This window comes from Cystoisospora suis (genome assembly GCF_002600585.1).
Source record: "Cystoisospora suis strain Wien I chromosome Unknown contig_5335, whole genome shotgun sequence".
NCBI lineage: Eukaryota > Apicomplexa > Conoidasida > Eucoccidiorida > Sarcocystidae > Cystoisospora > Cystoisospora suis.
Window position 1 is genome coordinate 1 of NW_027158125.1, and position 19,033 is coordinate 19,033.

The 19,033-nt window shown below is 54.7% G+C and overlaps 4 protein-coding genes across 4 annotated transcripts; 3 read left to right on the top strand and 1 right to left on the bottom strand.

Annotated features, from left to right (window-relative positions):
• Positions 1-507: 507 nt before the first annotated feature.
• Positions 508-1,673, top strand: CSUI_009139 (uncharacterized protein; the record flags this gene model as incomplete). The annotated part of the gene is made up of 2 exons (XM_068069258.1): positions 508-765; positions 1,277-1,673. A coding segment is annotated over one exon (213 nt), but the record flags the coding sequence as incomplete, so codon positions are not given.
• Positions 1,674-4,678: 3,005 nt separating this feature from the next.
• Positions 4,679-10,101, top strand: CSUI_009140 (oocyst wall related protein; the record flags this gene model as incomplete). Its single annotated transcript, XM_068069259.1, has 6 exons — positions 4,679-4,903; positions 5,432-5,519; positions 6,379-6,617; positions 7,080-8,489; positions 8,794-9,246; positions 9,907-10,101. The coding sequence occupies exons 1-6, from the start codon at positions 4,901-4,903 to the stop codon at positions 10,099-10,101; spliced, it is 2,388 nt and encodes a 795-aa protein (XP_067918764.1). The 5' UTR covers positions 4,679-4,900.
• CSUI_009141 (uncharacterized protein) lies at positions 9,446-10,394 on the top strand. Its single transcript, XM_068069260.1, has one exon. It carries the CDS (start codon positions 9,546-9,548, stop codon positions 9,780-9,782), a length of 237 nt encoding a protein of 78 aa, XP_067918765.1. The 5' UTR covers positions 9,446-9,545; the 3' UTR covers positions 9,783-10,394.
• A 1,244-nt stretch (positions 10,395-11,638) lies between these two features.
• On the bottom strand, positions 11,639-18,740 carry CSUI_009142 (uncharacterized protein). Its single transcript, XM_068069261.1, has 6 exons — positions 17,302-18,740; positions 16,750-16,805; positions 15,948-16,040; positions 14,556-14,861; positions 12,391-13,249; positions 11,639-12,132 (listed from the first exon to the last, which is right to left on the bottom strand). Exons 1-6 carry the CDS (start codon positions 17,861-17,863, stop codon positions 12,110-12,112), a joined length of 1,899 nt encoding a protein of 632 aa, XP_067918766.1. The 5' UTR covers positions 17,864-18,740; the 3' UTR covers positions 11,639-12,109.
• Positions 18,741-19,033: the final 293 nt, after the last annotated feature.

A 19,033-nucleotide genomic window follows, 5' to 3' on the forward strand; every position in this document is an offset into this window, starting at 1 on the left:
GGTGAAGAACCACTGAACGGTGCACTGCTGCCGAGAATGCTTGACCGGACGCAAAAGGCAAGAACTTGGGCGAAAAGGTTATTAAAAAGGAGGAAGAACAGAAATCCGAGCTCCGCAAAAGAAAAGGCTCAGCGCGAACCGGCGAAATTGGAATACAAGGAATGGAATCACCTGTTGCTCGAGGAAACGGACGGAAGTCAGCGTCAGGGACAAATCGACGAGAGACCGCAGAAGCAAGAACCCCAACGAGGTAGCCGGGTCAGCACCCGACAACAAAGGTGAAAGTAGGCTGTTGCCAGCAAAGCTGATATCCCAGGCCACCCTTTCAACGGGGATATCTCACGATGAGACCCGTTACTGTCTCCGCGCAAAGGGACCAGGCCTGGTCCCGCCGAACGCTTTCTAAGTCGGATATCTGGGTGTCTCTTGTGGACAAGAGTGTCGGTCGTGCACAACTAACACTGTCACATCGACGCCAGCGACTGAAAAGAGAAAGACGAGGGATGTGGAAGTGGCAAGGCCGAAGTACGAAGAAGCCAGCTGGCATTGGAACCGGCATCTGTGCGCCGTCTGCTGATAGACGTGCGTTTCACAGTCTGTGAAGTTTGGACTTTAGCTCCGGTACAACGGCACGTGCGAACTAAGAGAAGTGCAGTGCGGGAAGCAAAGCGAAGACTCGAAGAGATGGAGAAGATTGTAAATAGTAGAGCAGAGAGGTGAAAAGAGCGAGATAACGGCAGCTTCCGTGTATGCATGAGCAACCCGGTGAGCACCCGGAGAGTAGACTGGCAGCAAGACTGCGCGAGAGATGAAGAGCGCTAACGGGCTAAAATCATCAACTCCATATCTGTCCGTTGTAATATGTGTACCGGAGTATACACGACGCAGCGCAGAGACAGCCAAATAATACGGGAGTGCTCCAAGAGGATCCAGCCAGTGCAGCCCGTTCTACACCTATGACCACTAACACCCTCCTGCGTCTGCCCGTATAGTTCGGGGGGTTCCACAGCAGAACTCTAGAAAAAGAGCATCCTCAGGAGGGCCCTGACGGCCAGAACGGCTGCGACATCTTGTCGGGGCCTTCTGGTAGACCCTGACAACGGGCAAAAACACGTCCCAGACTCGGAAAGAAAAGAACTACTTCCTCAGTCCACAATCTACTGCCCTGAGCGCGCAGCACACGGGCCGCAATCTGCCACAAGTTATCGCAGTCGAAAAGTAGGTAGCCAAGGACCTAATGCTCTCGTCACTCCCGTTGTACCCTTTTCTGCTGCAGACACGACACGGGGCCCGGAGCCCGTCCTGGACTGAAGCAAACAACCGTACCCTACAGCACAAGGGCTCAGGACTCGTTCACCGAAACGGGGCTTAGTTCTAGCGAAAAACCTAGCCGGCAAAAAGCCAGTGCTTCCTTCTGAACACAACGTTCTACCGGGGTGTACTGTCTTCCCAGATGTTACAGAAAAGCCAGAGCTGATGGAAAGGACAGCAAGGCTATGCGCTCTCTGGCCCCGTGCCAGCAAGCCGAAATACACTGACGACGATGTCTAGCCCAACCCTCGTCTGTCGTCCACATTAGTGACCAGAAGGCACAGCATGTACCTAACGCATTTCGGGGTCTTCCACGGCTTCTGGACTTGCCATAGAACGGAAGACCTTACATGCATCCGGACGACAGGCGGCTGGCAACGGAGGCCGACAAAACGTCGCCGCCTGGAAGAACGACAGAGTAGGTCCTCCCGGAAGTCCGTTCTGAAACTGCCTCGGTCGCTGCGGCTCAGCCACCCCGTCCTGTTTGCCCCAAAGCTTGGTACCGCGTGCAGCAAACCGTTCGTACATATCTTAATGTGTTAGAGCCACCACGTGCACCAGAACAACTGTGGCCAAGGCAATAACTGTGAAAGGTGCTCAGTCGGCCAGCACGTACATTGGAACAACCGTGACCACGGCAATATCTGTATATCGTGCTCGTTCGAGCCTTCGACCCTTCTCCTGGCCTGTAAGGTCGCAGGAAAGTCACTGGGATCAGTACTGTGCGGCAGCACCGCGTGCGAAAGGGTGCTCGTTGGAAGTGAGCTCGATGCGCTGCCGGGTCCAGGGTTGCGAGGCAGGTCCCCAGTGTGTCTTCTTCGCGAAATACACACCGCCAGAATCGCATCACCATCCTGCCTCGTGGTAAAAGGGACTCAGCTTGACACCTCGTCACTGCAGTGAAGAATCCCCTCAGAAGCCAGCCACGCTTCAGGCGTCGAATACGACAAAGAAATTAGGGGAGACGAGCATACAATGTAGTTCAAGTCAGAAGACGCTCCGCGCCGCCAATATCAAAACCACGGCGACGTGCTGTCTCGGGCTCTTCGATGCCTGGCTGTTTACCACGAAAGAGCAGGTGCCGGAGCAGTGTGCTTTCAGCATCCTGCTTTTCCCAAGAAGCAACTGTCGTTGGAACGTTACCGGTATCTCTGAGGGATAAACGGGCCCTAGCCATATATCTCACGCATCGAGATTGCAGCACGTGGCGAAGCGACCCCGTTTGGGCTCCGGTGTTGTTATTTTAACGTAAATTACCTGTTTGAAAGGGACCGCAATGCGCTACACACTCTTACCGTACCGGAGGACGGTCGGCCTACTGCAGCCCTAAGAAAAAAGACTTAACCAGCGTTCGCAACCTGCAGGCCGTCGCAATAACTGAAGGCTTTTCTTCAAACCCCGTCTTGAGAGACTAATTAAAGTAAGATTGACTTGTTTGGACAGCAGAGTAAGTCACCCCGCAGAATGTGCGCCTCGAAAACGGACAAAAGCCGGTGGGCGTACTCGGCTCATACATCAGCAAAAGCGGAGCTCTGACGCCCCAATCTCCAGCCGATGTCCGTGGAGTTCACTGTCGTAAAGACGCGTTTTCTCTGGTGAATTTGCCTTTTCTTGTTCTACTGAACAGCTTCGCTTCGACATTGTCGTACCTGACGGTCCTGTCTGGCGTCGCCCGGTTTCATTTTGTTAGTATCCAGCTGACACTGGACGCTGGCTTCCTGAGCCGAGGAAAAAACAGATCACGTGCACTTTTCTGCCGTAATCAACCTTTGAAACGTTTCGAAAGACAGGTGCTCCCGTTTCTTTTTGTCTGCAAAGTTCGGATGCAACTGCTGAGTGGAGATGTCTGGATGATTAGCCAGCGTTTTTCCACTGGAGTTTTGAGTGTAGCTGCCACCATGACACCCTCAAAGGTGCCAAGCTTCAGAGACCTCTGTGGTCCAGAATAGTCTGACCACATATGCGAATCAGGTGACTTGACAGACTTGCCTCCTTTTGACTCAGCACGTTCTTTAGGGATCATTGTTTTGAAAGACAGGCGAAACTCATGCCTGACGCGCTTCCCGTGTTACGTGTCGTAGGTGCTGACTTTCAGCTGTGCCGCCGAAGCCTCGTGCTATGGAGGGACGGCGTCTGCGCGGATATCCGAGAAGACTACTTATGCTGCTTCACGGACGACGGCCGGTTAACCGTGAGCTCTTCTTCAGTTCATTCACCTGGTCTTCCCCCGTAGAAGATCTCGGTACTTTTCCGAATGTGCACGACCCCGAACTTGGCATGCGCGCCCTCCAACTGGTAACCCTGGAACGGCTCGTCGGCAGAGTGTTTCGGTGTGTCAATCTCGAGCTTCGGTTACCAGCTGGGTATTGAGGAGGCAAGTATTTACACATTGTGGGGTCGAGAGCTTTGCTTTCCTTGGATGCTCGAGGGATTCCTCTAGGCCTAGATGAAACTTCGTGTGGCTTTCTCATATCCAGCTCCGTAGACGCCCAACAATGACAGCAACCAACGGCATGTCCGACTGTTGTTCTTCGTATTGTCACTCCTGTTACGGCGCCTCTGTTCCAGCTGTGGAATCCCACTGAATGGCTAGCAAAGCAGTAGAAAGAGGCAGAACCGCCCGCTGCGGCCAGCCCGTGCGCGGTTGTTGTTTCGTCGTTAGCGCTGGCCGTCCTTGCGCTCTCTAATGTAGCGCTCGCCGTCTCAGGCCTACTGCGTTTAGCCGCCTACATTCCCTACGCTCCACTGACTATCTACTAAGTCGGGGGAAAGGCATCATTTCTGGGAAGATCAGCAAGACTAAGGTGTTTCTCACCACTGGGCAACGGGGCACATCAGCCAGTCACTGTAGGGCCTGCAAACAGTGTGACGCGGCCTGTCCGCACAGAGCACGATGCTCCGAGTTTGCCGTTGATTCCGACGCCCACATCTCTAACGCTCTTTCTGTACCGACATGGCTGGTAATTCTCCTGGGTACCTCCGGCAACACTACGCTAGGAGCGCACGAATCCACTCCGGGCCCAGAGTGACCGCGGCGCCAGGGAGCTGCGGGGTAGCGCCTGACAGAAACGCTTTGCATCACGACCTTCCCACTTCCTCCGGAAAACTCACAGACCTCCGACCATGTGTTCCATCTCTTCATAGAACGTGCTCTCTGGCTTCGCTGAACTGTGTGAGGTGGACCCATTGCTTCCTGAGATTCGTTGTTGTCGTACTTCTCGCGGTCGCTTCGGATCGGGACCACCCCGAGAGTGGTACTGAACCGGACAAAGATCTGGGGAGGAGTACTCAGGCACTGGCAAACTGGCGGTCTGTCAGTCAAGCGGAGTCTGTCTTTTTGCAATGGGGCTCCTACACAACACTCCAGAGCGTCTCTTTTTCCGGCATTGGTGTCGCTTTCGCCAGTCCACAAGGCGAAGCCAGCTCAAAAACCAAAGTGACCGAGAGAGATCTGGCGGTGCCAGTGAATCTAGAAGTCTCCAAGCGAATCGCATTTCCGGACCCGATCTTTGGTCAGGTGACGTTCCAGTGCCCTCCCGGGTACGATCTGCTGTTCAACCAGTGTCAGAAGAAAGTCATTCGACCGCCTATGGTGAGGATGAAAAAACAGAATAGTTTTGTGTACGAAACGTTGTGGTATGGACCGAGGTGTCACTTCACATGAATGTATAGTCGGTGTGCCTTTGTGCTGTTCGGAAACCAACCCCGACTTGCATTCGGGGAGTACTCCGAGACGTTAACGCCTCGCTTGTCCGTTCCGGGGCGAGAAATGGAAGGCATGGGGAACTCGGTCTGCAGCATGTGGGTTATGGATGCTGGCTCCGACAGGGTGTTCTTCTTCTTTCGGGTCCGGGTCATCTTGCAGCGTGAGAAACATTTGTAGCCGAAGTACGAGTAAGCGCCGATCTTCTGTGCAACTCTCTACGCCTGCGTAGCTTTAATTCTGTTTGTATGAGCAAAGGGCTCCCTCCACCTTGTGGCTAGTGCGCGTCACTCATGGAAGAAAACAGGCCAAGGGATGGCGACGAACGGATTCACGGCAGCCGGGGGTAAGCCCGACGCCTGCCAGCGACCCCATGTCCAGGTCCACGATGGAGGGTACTCCTGTGTCTGCCTGCAGCCATCTTGCCCTTATGGATCGTATATGAACGAGGACGGCAACTGCATATCAGTGGACAGCGTTCCTGCAGAAAGAACGTGTTCCGCGGGTGAGTATTATGTTTGACTATTGTCCTGTGTAAAGCCTCCATAGCCATCGATTCGGAGTGTGTACCGGCGCTCCCGTTCTTTAGACGCAGACAGCAGGGTGAACGTCCCCATGAGTACGGAGTACCGCCTGGGAAACGCCACTTCTGTGCTGCACTATCACTGGGTCAGAAACTATTCTGCTCTCCTGCTCGGGTCCGCTGAGGCACCCTTCGGTACTGTGCGGACAGACTAGATGTCGCTCCACTCAGAGGTAGATTGAACAGAATGCCTTCACCGCACACGACCTCGGGGGGAGAATACAGGCTCTACTTCGTACCTTTTGCGCCCGGTTCGTTTCTAGATTGGAATACTCCGGATAACCCTACACCTCAATTCGCTCCCGGGTGGCAGTTTTGTTCGCCGATGTCCGGGGATGTGCCGCTCATGTTGTCGCTCTAGCTCACATTGACGTCATCATCCACGTTTGCTCTTGGCTTGACTCTGGGCGCCTCACAGCGGTTACGAACCATCATATGCGATAGTTCCCGAATAGACGGATTTCAAACCGCGTTTTGAATAGGAGCTGTGTGTTGTTGAAATCAGTGCGAGACGTAGTGTTGGTGATGGCGTGAGGGCACTGTGGCCATGGCCGGTCCAGCCCCCTTCTCCACAGAACCTTTTTTCATGCCTAAAAGCTTCACTTTGTTTCACGTTTGTCTGCAAGTGGATGTGACGACGTTGCTAGAGCCGTTCCCACATCGCTCACGTACCCACGCAACCGACCAGGTCCAAGTGTTACACCTCTCTGAGCGCACTTCGATCAGCGCACCAGACTCTCTAAGGGTGGGTATTCTGCGTGGCCTCACTTCGTGTCTGCAGGCTACCAGCCGTACGAGAAGGGCTGCGTCCGCCGTGACTTGATCCAAGCCATACCTTTTTGCAGCAAACCGGCTTTTCAACTTTTTCAGCGTGGACCCGAAGCCGAGTGCGTTCAGCTGATGGAAAAAGATCCACTCTTTTCATGCCATGAGGGCGTCCTTGAAGACGGTCTGTGTATCATACGGACCCAGGAAGAACCCGCTGTATCCTGCTCTTTAGGATTCGACCTCGTCGCACAGGTACAGAAGGCCCCCGGGGTAGAGGACAAAACCGAGAATGAAAAGAAGACAAAGTTTCCTGCTGTCCCGTCGGTTAACGGGACAACTGTAGCACAGTTCATCTATCCGTAGGTCAGCCCTCTGGGCTGCTTCGACAATTGTGACCGACTGAAAAAAAAAAACTCACTTCTCTACTCTACAAGTCCCATAGGCGGTGTTTGAAGAGCGGTCAACGAGGAATGCACAGAGGAAGTCCCGTAGGAGAGTCTCTCTCAGGTTGCTTGTTCTTTTTTCGTCCGCTCTGGTGCTGGTACGGAGAAACTGCTGGTTTCCTAGTGATGACTCTTGCTCGGGATAGGACAGAAAGAGTGCCAGTTCTTTCGTCTACAAGAGTCACGTTTACACAGCGTGCTGGCACCTACATTGACGCGAGAACCGGTGCGATCAATGTTTCTTCTTTCGTGCTCTGTTTAACCCTTTTAGGACCTGCGCCCACCACAATGCGAGCGAGTGGTTTTCGTGGACCCGGAGCCCCTGTGTGAGGACGGATGGGATCTTTCACCTCATCCGGAGACCGGCGAGAATAGCTGTGTTTCAATCCGTAAAACTCCTCCCGTTGCTGTGTGTCCAGAAGAAGGGGACTATACGCTTGTAGATGGCGAGTGCCTGCGGGTGGAGTTAACAGAGCCAGAGCCGATGTGTCCCCCGGGCTTTGTTTTCAATCGCTGGGACGCGATGTGCCGCCGTGTCAAGGCACAAGGTGCTGTGCCCGTCTGCAGAGAGGGATGGCGCTACGTGGAGGAGACGGGCAAGTGCACGATCGAGGAGGAGCCGACGTACATATGCGAAGCGGAGGACAGTCGGACACGAAAACAGGGCTTCGGAGAAGTACCCCAGAGCGGGGTTGAGCCGTTAGAGGTTCCTATGAAGCTTTTCCCGAGCACTTCCACTGGCAGGCATGAGTGGGACAGTACCGAAGGGGCAACCGGTGTCATCAACTTCGAGTGTGCAACAGTTGAAATCGCCGAGCCACGCATGGGCTGTGCAGCTGGGGAACTCTTACTGATGCAGGATCGGGCGGACCCTGACACGACAGTTGTCGGAAATGATTTCACAGAGAAGGCGTTTTTCCTGGGCGAAGAGGGGTCGTCGAGCCTATTAACTGCTGACAGTGACCAGGGGTCTCCCCCTCCTTATACACAGAAGTCACGACTGCACCAGAAGAAGGTTCCGGGGGAAGCAGGTAGCAGCTCAGTAAATCCGGGGTCCGGTCGGCTCAAGATGGTACAGCTCCGAAGAGGCGGGGCCAGCGCGTCAGGAATAGCTGTTGGACACGCTCACGATTCCAGGGAGAGTCTCAAGCTGACAAACAAGTCTGTCTCGGCAACGGAGGCGACTTCAAACCCGCAGGAAAAGAAAAGACGGAATCCAGTGAACGGACCCATGCTCAAACTGTCATCGAAGGCGGGAGGCAAGGAAGACGAGCCAGACGCACAGGACAGGAGAACGGACACGGCCTTCACAGAAAGCAATGCCTCCCCTGCCCGGGGCGCACATAAATGGATAGAAAGTCGGCGCCTCTCTGCCAAAGCAGGCGATGTTAGCCGAATGAACGAAGTGCTCTCACCGATGACCAATAGTCGCCGCCTCTCTTCTCTTGATTCTGGGTTCAGAAGTGTCGAGGGAGATAGTGTGTGCAGGATAACGTTCGCAACGAAGCCGACACTTATGCCGGCGGCGTGTCCTGTCCAGGTGGCAGCAGGTGCTTGGAACTCTAAGGGAAAAGAGAATCTTGACGGGGAGTGCGTGGAGGTGCACGTACAGAGGCCCAAGTTGAGGTGCCCTTCTGGGGAGATCCTTGATGACACGTTTGTCACGCCGCGGTGTGAGCAGGTCAGCTCTTCGCTTGGCTCATTCGGAACGGCCCTGGGGACACGGGATGGTCCAAAGGAATCTCTCACACCGACTCAGCGCGTACATTTCCCATTGTTATCTGGAGATTAGCTTTTGCCGCACTCCTCTAGGCCTTTCGTCCGTGTTACAGAACTGTTTCCGAGACTTTTGCGCCCTCTCCTTCGCCTCAGATTTCTTTCCCGTCATTATCAGAAGCTGCGCTGTCGGCAGCGCCGAACAGCGCCGTGCTCGTGCAGTGACACTCATGTCCGGTAACGGTCTTTCCTTTCTTGTTTGTATGCAGGTCGAAATTGAACCTCCTACTATGTTATGCCCAGACGGGTCGTCACCCGTAGATGGTGGGCGCTGCATCCGGCTTCACAGCCAGCCCCCGCTGGCGCTCTGTGAGGAGCATTATGAGGTGCAAGCCTCCACGGGACGCTGTGTCCGCGCTTTTAACGAACCCCCCGGATGGACTTGCCCCACCGGGTACAGGCTCCCTGAGACCGAGCTCCCTGCGCAGAGCGCGAAAGAGATTGTTGCGCCTCACCTGGGGAGCCGGAAAGGAGACACTGCATCCCCTGTTATCATCGGCCCGCCGCTGCCCCCTGTTCAGGCAGGGTTCTGCGAGCGAGTGGAATTTTCGAGCGTCCAATTCGTCTGCCCCGTCGGCTTCGGCCGTGTGAAGGACAAGAAGACCAAGGAGTGGGTCTGCATTGCGGACAAAGCTGTTCCGTCCACATTGCTATGCGAGTCGGTGAGTTCTACTTCAGCTGCTGACACTGGACTGCGGGAAGACTTACGTTCACTAGAACGAGCACGGACTGGCTGTGTTATGTTTGGAGTCCTGTGGCAGCGGAACAGGACAGCAGCCCCCAGCTTCCAGTCCTCAGCCATGTTTGCAAGGATATTCCCTCTCAAACAGCGGACAGAGCGTTCAGCTTTCTCCCCGAGAAGCTGAAGCTGTATCCCTGCTGCAGTAGCTGACTACACGTGGCTAAAATTATTCTTCCCGGCTGTGGCCCTATTGTTTACCCCGGGAAGATTCAGAGGCCTATGGACCAGGACAGCCGGGACACCTGCATCAGCTTCTGTTTTATAGCAGGAAGCGCAGAGAGGGACCAGGTTTGCTGTCGAGAGTTCGACATTGCATTCACAAATAAGTGCAAGGAAATTTCGGAGCTGCCTGCAGTGGCGCCGTGCAGCAGCGTGCAGACTACACAGCATTGTTCGTCGCCACGCGTCTGCAATACTTGCATGCACTGCAGGACGTGGGCGTACGGAGCTTGTTGAGCCTGCGAACTGCTAGTGACAAGGAAAGCCCTGCTCTTGTTTTTCCGAAGCTCGGCAGTGTGATCCTTCGGGGACTTATGGAGCTGAGATTTTCCGCTTTTGCTGCGCTCATTGGGTTCTTCAGGGTTTCTTCCTTGAAGATGGCTTGTGTGTCATGCACTTGAGGATGGCACCCTCTTTGGTTGATCAAGACGGACGACCGTTTCCTTGCGTCACACGCCCTGACGGCACAAATTCCTGTGGACACGCCGCGCCCTACCAAGTTGCTCTTGGGACTGACGACACAGCTAAGCATTCCAGAACTGGCTCGAAGAAATGAGGCGGAAAGGCTACGGACTCCCAGAGGGATGAAAGCGAGAAGGAACAGCGAAAGTGTGTTTGCGAGGGCTGGCTGTCTGAAGCCGGTCTCTTCTGTGGCACATCCCAGCCTAGGGTAGGCATGCCTACCAGTTTGAGAGGCCAGCGCCAACGAGCGTTCTTGTTATGCACAGCGATTCGCTTTCCTCACGATGTTTGCAACTTGTACGCGATTCAACTTTTTCCTTCTCCATCCAGATGCTCTCGTGCAGGTCCAGGCCCTGTTGCAACTGAAATGCCAACTAAGTGCACACGGCAAGGTTTAGGGTTCCCGTCGGAGAGCAGGACGGGCGCTGCACAAGGAGGCTCTTTCTCCTCGTGTCCTTCCAGGTTGTATGGTCGCGGCATAGAATGTTCTCGGGCGATGACAGTACGTGGTAACCTAAGAATGTGTACATAGAATGCCTCACCGACAACCGGCTCTGGCGGGTCTTCTTCTCGGCCCGGACACGTCCTAGTTTTTCGCCAGCCTCAACGCTGGGGACTGCCAAGTGCCTCCGCTCCCAGTGGCTTTTCTGCTGCAGCTTCGAAGTATAGTTTCGCAAGGTCCGACACAACTGCTTTGCATGGGTCTACGCGCACAGGTGAGACAAACGGGCGCATCTCCGTACAGCAAGTGAGGGGTACTCCTGCTGCGTTTATTGCCTTTGGCCCCGCAAGAGAACAGCCAAAGAGCCAGCCGGAACCCTCACGACACTCTGTAAGACAGCACACGCACTAGCACCTACGGCTGCACAAGATCGAATTAGGCATCTTTCGGCAATTATGTTCGACACCGCCAGCCGGAGTTCCTTTCAGCCATGTAGAGGCAGCGGCCATGCAGGCGGACCTCCCGCCTAGTCCGCGTCCACCCCCGGGATGATCGCGACAAATAAAGTGGACGCGGTCTTCGCGCGTACCACAATGCCCTCCTGCTACTGGCCACACTAGCACCTGACTGACTGCTTTCATGGACTTCGCCCTCGAGCTGCAGCCAGCAGTCGACTTTCAAGACGCAAAAAAAAAGACCGGGCCGCACGCCGCAGGGGATTACGCTTGTCAGATCCTGGTCTTGTCTGCCTTGGCGCGGGAACTGCCTGCAACTTTCCGTGGCTGTGCAACAGCTGTGCCGTCGTGCGTATCTTTTTTACTGGCCAAGATCTGTGAACGTGAAGGTAGTAACTAGGGACAGTGGTGCCTGGGGCACATCGGTTACCGCTTTTCAAGAGCTCCACTTTTCTACCAGCCGGGACAGGCGCAGGCAACTGATACAGAGAAAAGGAAGAACTGTTCACCGTTTTACTGGACTGGGAAGATTGTGCTGCGGTGCAGTCCCAGCGAGCTGATCAGGGCATCTCCAGCCGGCTACAAAGGTCTTTATTACAGCAAGGTGCTTACATTCTTTCAAGGATGGCCACAATCACAAAGGAGACAAGCACCGCCTTAAGGACCAGTTAAGGTTGATATCCAGAACGGATGGCCGGGGCAACTTTGGCCTCTAATGGTGCTTACAGCCGTGTCGCTCTGCAGCGGCTTTTGCGCGTTATCGGAAGCACGAACTAAGAGCAGGCACGGATTTCTCGGAAACAAAGCACCTTACGCCGACGTCTCCGATCTGGCATTTGTCGCAAGAGCTGAAAATGACGCCGAGCTTCACGAGTGGGCGCTGCCTTCAAACTTCGCCTATCAAAGCCAAATAACGACGTACTCGCCTCATGCGATACCTGAAAGGAGGACCGATAAAGAGTGCTGTCACTCGTGCGGCCATACGACAGGGATGCATCCGAGCCAGCTTGAATCGCATTTAAACTATGTTCAGGGGGTCGTCAAGTGGATGACTTTCTTCTTTCTTCATCTCGAGGCTCCGCTGACCGTCCTTGGGAGAAAGAGGAGCAGACGGAACCCAATCTCGGCGTGCAAGGAGTTAGTTGATTAGTCATGGCAGGAAAGACTCATGCTGCTCCAGACGGTGTCCCAACCTTTTGCAGTCTCTAAAGATACGTGTCTTCGAACTCTGGAAAAGAAACACATCACCAAGACTCATACAGGGCACTGGCTGAAACCGCCGGTGACCCCGCGGAAAACGTCGATCTCGCTGCGACGGGGTGTCTGGCGTGCCAGAAGCCACCCAGCCTACGTCCGGACAGAAGGCCGGTCGCTGCTGTTAGAATGCTTCCAACACAAGACGGGGAACCAGGCATGCTTTCATTCCCTCCAAATGCACGAATTCTCCCGAGTGCCTCATGCACTCCTAGCGCTGGAAAAAGCGTACCGGGTTCAGGAGCGCTGCCGCCTCCTGTAGGAGAGGTTGAGGTGACGGCTTCCGATGACTCTGCCCTTGCTTTTCGCGTCCCCGCAGCCAGCGCCAAGAGTTGCTCTCTCTGGATAGAGTGCCAGAAGGGGCTACCGACAGCCGTCACAAGAGAAAACTCGCCTTCGCTCGGGCCTGCAGTAAGGTAGATCACAGGTTTCTGTCGCCGCGAGACCGACTTCGTAGGAGGTAGCTCAGGGTGGATGACCGTCCATCCTCCAAGTTGCATCAGTCCGCTATACTTGTCATAGCGGGGGACAGCGTATACATAGAAAGACACCTGAAGCATGTCTGCTAGTGCCTTCAAATCAAACATGCTTGTATGGGGCTCGAGCGCGGCGGTCTTCATCCTGTGTACCCGCGCTGACAGCAGATACTTCCGTCTAAGCCTTTTTACAGGCTCTTCCCTGTGAGGCACGCCAGCATCCGCCTGCTGTCCAAAGCGTGCGGCGCGCTCTTTCGCCTCAAGCATTTGCAGTGTAGAAGGGGACAGATGGGCCCGAGCGTCGTCATCGGACAGGTAGTTTTGGCTCATCCACTCAGCAAGGCGAAGACTTATGGTAAACGCGTGATCGACTGTTCCGGTCAGCACCAGACTCATCGCCCGAAACAGAGAACCAGCGCCCTCAGCTGTGTCTAGCGTTTCCGAGGGATCTCCAAGAAGGACATTCGGCTTGACCACAGGAGCGGGATAGACTCCTGTCAGGCCAAGCCTTTGCAACAAGCTGTGTTGAACGGCTGCGTCTATGCCTGCAAAGCCTGCAGTCCACTCGGAACAGCGAAGTAACTCCCTGTGAGCGACTGAAGGGCCCCGCGGCGCCTGAAACACGCAAAGCAGACGCACCCTTCATTGTGTTACCCGCCACCAGACTGGCATTTCAAGGTGTATGTATACTGGATAAACAGCATCGGCTGAAAACCACGGACCAGCGATTCCAAGGATGCCGCGGAAATTGATTCATCTGGCGGAGGCTGTCCGGACGTGGGACATCTGACTACGCAACATGTCCGCTCCGACACCTAGAGCCAGCCCGTCCAGCGGTAAGAAAAGAAAAAGCTGGATGCCTTTCATGACTCTGAAAACGTACTGGAGGTCATGAACACCCCAGAGTGCAGACGCTCGCCTAGGACACTCCTAAGCGGAAGTATCGTTATGCCGGTTCGTAGCCCTGTGTGGGTGGCACAGTTGCTTTGACACGCACGCCATGGCGCGGAGCGACAGGTCCTTGGTCAAGAAGCAGAGACTTGTTTCGCTTGGCACCCTGTCCGTTCTGCAGGTCGCTCGTGGTGATATATACTGGAAAATCTTGGCGAGTCTCGTGAAAGCTCGCGTCTGCATGTAGTTAGCCGGCCTGTGGACCCAGAGTAACAGCTCTGGCAGCGCGCGGCCGAAAACAGCTTGAAACGGCACTGCCGGGACCCGTCACACATACAGCGTCTCTAAAGGCCGGGTTCTTTCCAGCTTCCGAGCTACGGGCTTTTTAAGCGCAACCACTGCACTGAACACTAGTCTGAGATTGAGTTACCCTGGCCTCTGCCACCAAACATGCCCTCCTCTGGCTCCCTTACGACGAGCCGAAGGTGCGGCGGCGTCTGAAACATACGGAGCACGCCGGGCGCAACGCCGTGATCTACCTATGCCGACTCGCTGAAACGTTAACAAATGCGCGTACTTTGGAAGGGGAGAGTGCATAAAGTGCGTGAAGCAAGGGACGCCTGCACACAAACAATGCTTGGCGAATCGGCACAGCATCATGCAAAACACTAATCGAGGCTGGACTTTTCCCTGACAAGCAAACCCAGTTGAGGAGAGCCCGCACTCTCGGAAAGGTTAATATGTGGGTACATAAGATGCGAATGCCTGCGAGCGGGGGTGCATTTGTTCTGCCCCTACAACCGCATGAGTTCATCAGAATTTCAAGCAGTCTGCAATACAGTGAGAAGCCTAGGCGATGCCAGTGAGGGACCAGAAAGCCCGCTTGGAATGCTCTTGTGCATTATTACTTGTGCAAGTGGGGGCGACCCAAGGTACCCTACGAGACTGTTAGCCACTGCGTCTCAAGAAGCAGGGCGCCAGCTGCGGAAACAGACACATGTACGAAGTTACTCGGCCCGTGCTTTCATACCAGGAGCAAGCACTGCACTCGAAGCGCTAGTCTTGAAAAACAGGAAATACAGCTTTCTCCGAAGTAGCTCCTGAAGGCTTCACTGGGACAGAGAGGGGGCAGGTGAAGACTAGAAGACCCCCGAAGCCACCGCCTTGATGGGGCACTCGTGCTGGCTCTCCAGGAAGCACTCCTGCTCACCGACACTCCACTTACACTGTTCAGAAATTCTCTGACTTTTTCCGTATTGAAGTCGCACTCGAAAAAGATATGGTATAGCTCGGAAACGGTCCTGTCCGAGTGTCGTTTAAGTATTTCTGCGAGTTCCTGAGAGGGAGCAACAGGTAGAGACTGTCCACCGCGACGACGGGTTCGGCAGCGACCTGGTGAGTTCCCTGCAAACTGACCACGGGGTCTGCTATACTTCCGCGGAGCCGCCGAAGCGAGATGCAAACAGTCTTCAATCACCACTCACGCTTCAACACCGGTTGCCATGACGGAACAACTGCCTCCTGCCGCCCGAGCAACCGACGAAATCCCACAAGCTTTCCTACGCTCCCTCTAGGCGCCCATGCATCTCTAGCACAGGACAACAAAAACTTGTGGAACTGACCTAGGCTGAGCCATCGTGAAGCAGATTTGCCTTCCTTTCTACACTGAATGTGTTTCTTCTCTTGGCAGCGAGGAAATGTCCCTCCTGTCGTAGCGGGTTACGATCTATACCAGGAGTAACACGACCGTGTAGACGAAGGAGGCAATTTCAGCCGAGAATCGGCACAGGAGGATATAGTGCACAAACAGCGCACTATCACAGCACCTCAGTCTCGCTTTGAGGAAGGCTTAAACACCTCTCGCGAGAACGCATGACTGGGAGCGTGATGGGGGGGAGGGGAGACTGGGCAATATTGGAGAACGGCAGCTGACACATTTAGTCAGTCCAGATGGGACTTGCCTTCAGCCACTAAGATTGCAATAAAGTGATACCGTGGTTCCCCAAGGACTGGACTCAATCAGGCTGCCTGCAACGGAGAGGAGGTGTACGCTGCGGTAGCAGCATGCCAAACTACCGGGTACATAACACTTTTGCCACAACGGCGTTCGTAAGTCAAGTCTGGAAAACGTTACCTAGTGTTCAGAGAGATACACGGACCGACGAGTTTCATCTACGGTGGTGTCCCAATCCATTCGGCTGTCAAGACACATTTCAGTTGCGACAGCGAATCAGCTTGTAGGCTGGACCGTTCTTCCTCCAGGTGTGGAGACACCTACTCCAGGAGACCTTCCTTAGCGTTGATATGTGGGCTATAGTTGTTCTACCTATGGTGCCCTAAGGACGTTTTCCTGGTAGCCCGACAGTGAGCAACCTAAGTCAGATCAGGAGTCCGCCACATCAATGCCCGCGATAGCGCTTACGAAAAGAACGGCCTCTTCAGTCTGATGCGTATTTGTCGCCAGGAAAGTAATGACCTCAGGGACAGTCGGAAATCGTGGTCGGTTCAAAGTCACCTGGAGAAGAGCAGAAGGCAACCAGAAACAAGAGCGCGAGAGAGTGAGAGGACTGTTTTTCTTGTAAGGATCAACCGCTGCTCTTTCGCAGAGCCACAACGTCTTTCCGGAACGGAGACGGGGCAAAGAAGGGCGAACCTGACCAATGGGAGACTTTCCGCATCTGGGCTCTGTACTTATCTTCTTCTTGTAGACGCGAGAACGGCGGCTGACGCAAAGTTAGGAAACTACCACCTGCTACCGGACTACCGGCGCGCTTTGACAAATTTTTCCGGCAACCCAGGGCGCAAGCGGGGGCGGCGGACGGTATTGAGGCGTTCGGCAGCCGACTTCGCTAAGGTGGTCGGCAGGACACCGTGGACAGGGCGAGCGCATGGCGTGAAGAGCAGTAAGGCTTCCTTGCCGCATCTACGTCTCTAGCAACACGCAGACTCGTTCAACTGATAGCTGAGAGCTCTGTTTTTTCGCGCATTTCTCTATGCGTGCCCGATTCCATTCGAAGGGATACACGTGGCTTGTCATCACTCCCTCTGCTATTCGAGTATATCCTGACTACGCCTACTGGGAAGCGTTCAATCCCCTGAACCGTAGAGGGTGATCAGCTTGTGATGCTTCTTGTCCTGTGCAAAGACACAAGGCAGAGCTCACAACGACTCGCCCCTCGATACAAGCATTCCTCCAGGAGTTGGCCCAGTCGACGGGTGCTTACTCCTAGAGGGAGGCGAGGGGGGNNGGGGGGGGGGTCTGGAAGCTCCAGGAGAGGCGCTGGAGGGGGGCAACAAAAAAGGACAAGTACAGGAAACCTGGTATGTTAAATGTAAGCGCCCTACTCATAGTCGCTGACCACGAAAACACAACTGAGAAGCCTCTAGCTGCCGTCGTCGTCTTCATACGGGAAGGAGGCTGCTCTCGGGTTGATAAAGCTCTCTTCGAGCTGGAAATTGCTTCCTCAGCAGGATAAAATACGCAGGCGTCTAGACCGATATTTCTAAACTGTTTGCCATACACGACGATGGCACGCTTCGCTGCATCAGAGCTTCAATCGTACAAACTACACACGACCGACATTCCTTCATCACTTTCTCCGGAGAACTACCGCAAGGCAAGTCTACACCGGGGACAGCCGGCCACCTCGTCTCCTCTCTTTCCTTTAACGACGACTGACAGGCGTGTCGTGCGCATCTTGACCAAATCCCCTAACAACCTCCGAGAGAATCTGAACAGAGACACGCCCAGCGAGGGGCAATCAGGAAAGACTGACCTGCTCCTAGATGTGGTGTTCGTGTAAGAAACGCAAGGACCTCTCTGCTGACCACGCACTGGAGTTCTTCCGCGGAACTTCCTAAACGCCCCCTCTTCCCTGGGCCTCCTCCTTCAGCAAGCTTCCTTAGTGCTTGGCCGTCTCGCATGGTATGGCCACCGCCTTCGTGCCCTTGCTTCGTCAAGAAACGGGCTTTCTGCGCGGCGAAGACCGCCACGCAATGGCTCCCTAGGGAGGTCATCGCCTGCTTGGACACAGCATGCGCGGCCATACGCCCAGAAGGGACCTCCGAGCTGATACGAGAGCGCATCCTCCCTTTATTCTGTAATATTGCGACTGTAATGCCTGCTGCAAGGATCAAAATCGTAGCTACTCCGGTTGCTAAAATCGTACGGTTCCACAGCTTTCCCCTTTTTCTCAGGGAGACAGAAGTGGCCGTACGTCGCTTCGGGGTTTGCAAGTTTCCCTTGAGAGCCCGTGATGGCGTGGTCTTCGTGACGAGGTTAGCCTCCCTACGAGGCCTTAGATGCTCAGGGTCGGTCTCTCCCATAGTTAGTTCCATTGTGTGGGGGGGAAGAACAGAAGAGAACAATTTGACCTGACTTCTTTACCGGGATAGGGGAGGGGACAATCCTCTCTGTGTTGCTTTTCGATTGTCCCCGAGCAAGTATTCTAGAGCAGAAATGTCAACGGCCTCGCCGCCCCCCAACACGCAGAGTAAGCATCACACTCGGTCCCTCCTGCGCACATCCCAAGGATCCGCGGCGCATACAGCATAGAGACTAGCCAGACTGTCCCCTAACCATTTTATGAAGATAGCACCACACGCCGCAGTTCGCGGTAACGAGGAAAAAAAGCGAGTGAGAAAAGAGATGGGCTAGAGTGTGTAGGAAAGAAGTGAAGGAATACAGGAAGGAGGCGATAGAAGGCTATCGGTTTGGATGGCTTTCACTTAATCTTNNAAAAAAGCGAGTGAGAAAAGAGACTGATTTGGAGATGGGCGGTTCCCTTACAGCATACTTAGCGAGGGGCTTGCTGCTAGTTCAATAACCACGGCAGACAGAGGCCTAAACAGACATTCTGCAGTTCCGCTGTGAAGCCCGGGGTAGCAGCTGCGCTGAAATCCGCGCTTTGGGGATTTCGAAGTTGACTGGTTGTCAGATTGGTGCAGTAAACTTCGCAGCCTCTACGGAATAACCTAGAGACATGACTTCCCAATGGGGCATCGCGATGCTCGAGTTCGCCCCACGTCGTTGGAGTGAAGACACAGTCACAACGTCAATCGAACACCCACGAGATGCTGCTTTTCGAACCGCGTTGGCCCACCACGGGAGGTCACCTCCGTCCCGCGGTCGCTATGCGGCCGCTGCTGCCATGGGCGTCGATGGTCGGGCGGCAACCAAACAACGGCTTGTCGGGCCCCACAGGCCTGATGTGTGCGCAACCATTGTTGTTCAGGGTTGGTAGCAACAGGGCACCGACTCTCTTCAAGCACGGATGGTTACAGAGGACTGCTGAATTTCTTGGAAGATGGCGGAGGTGTCTTCCCAGACAGCTCCCGCTGTCCCGAGGAGTGGAGCCCCCGCAACGCCCGCTGCGGGCGTGCGTCCGGCGCCGTTACCACCGGTTCATTCGTGGCCGGGTGCTCGCCTGTTCAGCCCCGAGTAGAGAAATTCTTTTGAAGAGACCAAAGTGTCGCGCTTGTTCTTCCAGGTGTAGTGCCCGCTGCACA

Bases quoted from the DNA above. Each gene is read 5' to 3' on its own strand.
- CSUI_009141 (XM_068069260.1), top strand. From the start codon at position 9,546: ATGGACCAGGACAGCCGGGACACCTGCATCAGCTTCTGTTTTATAGCA.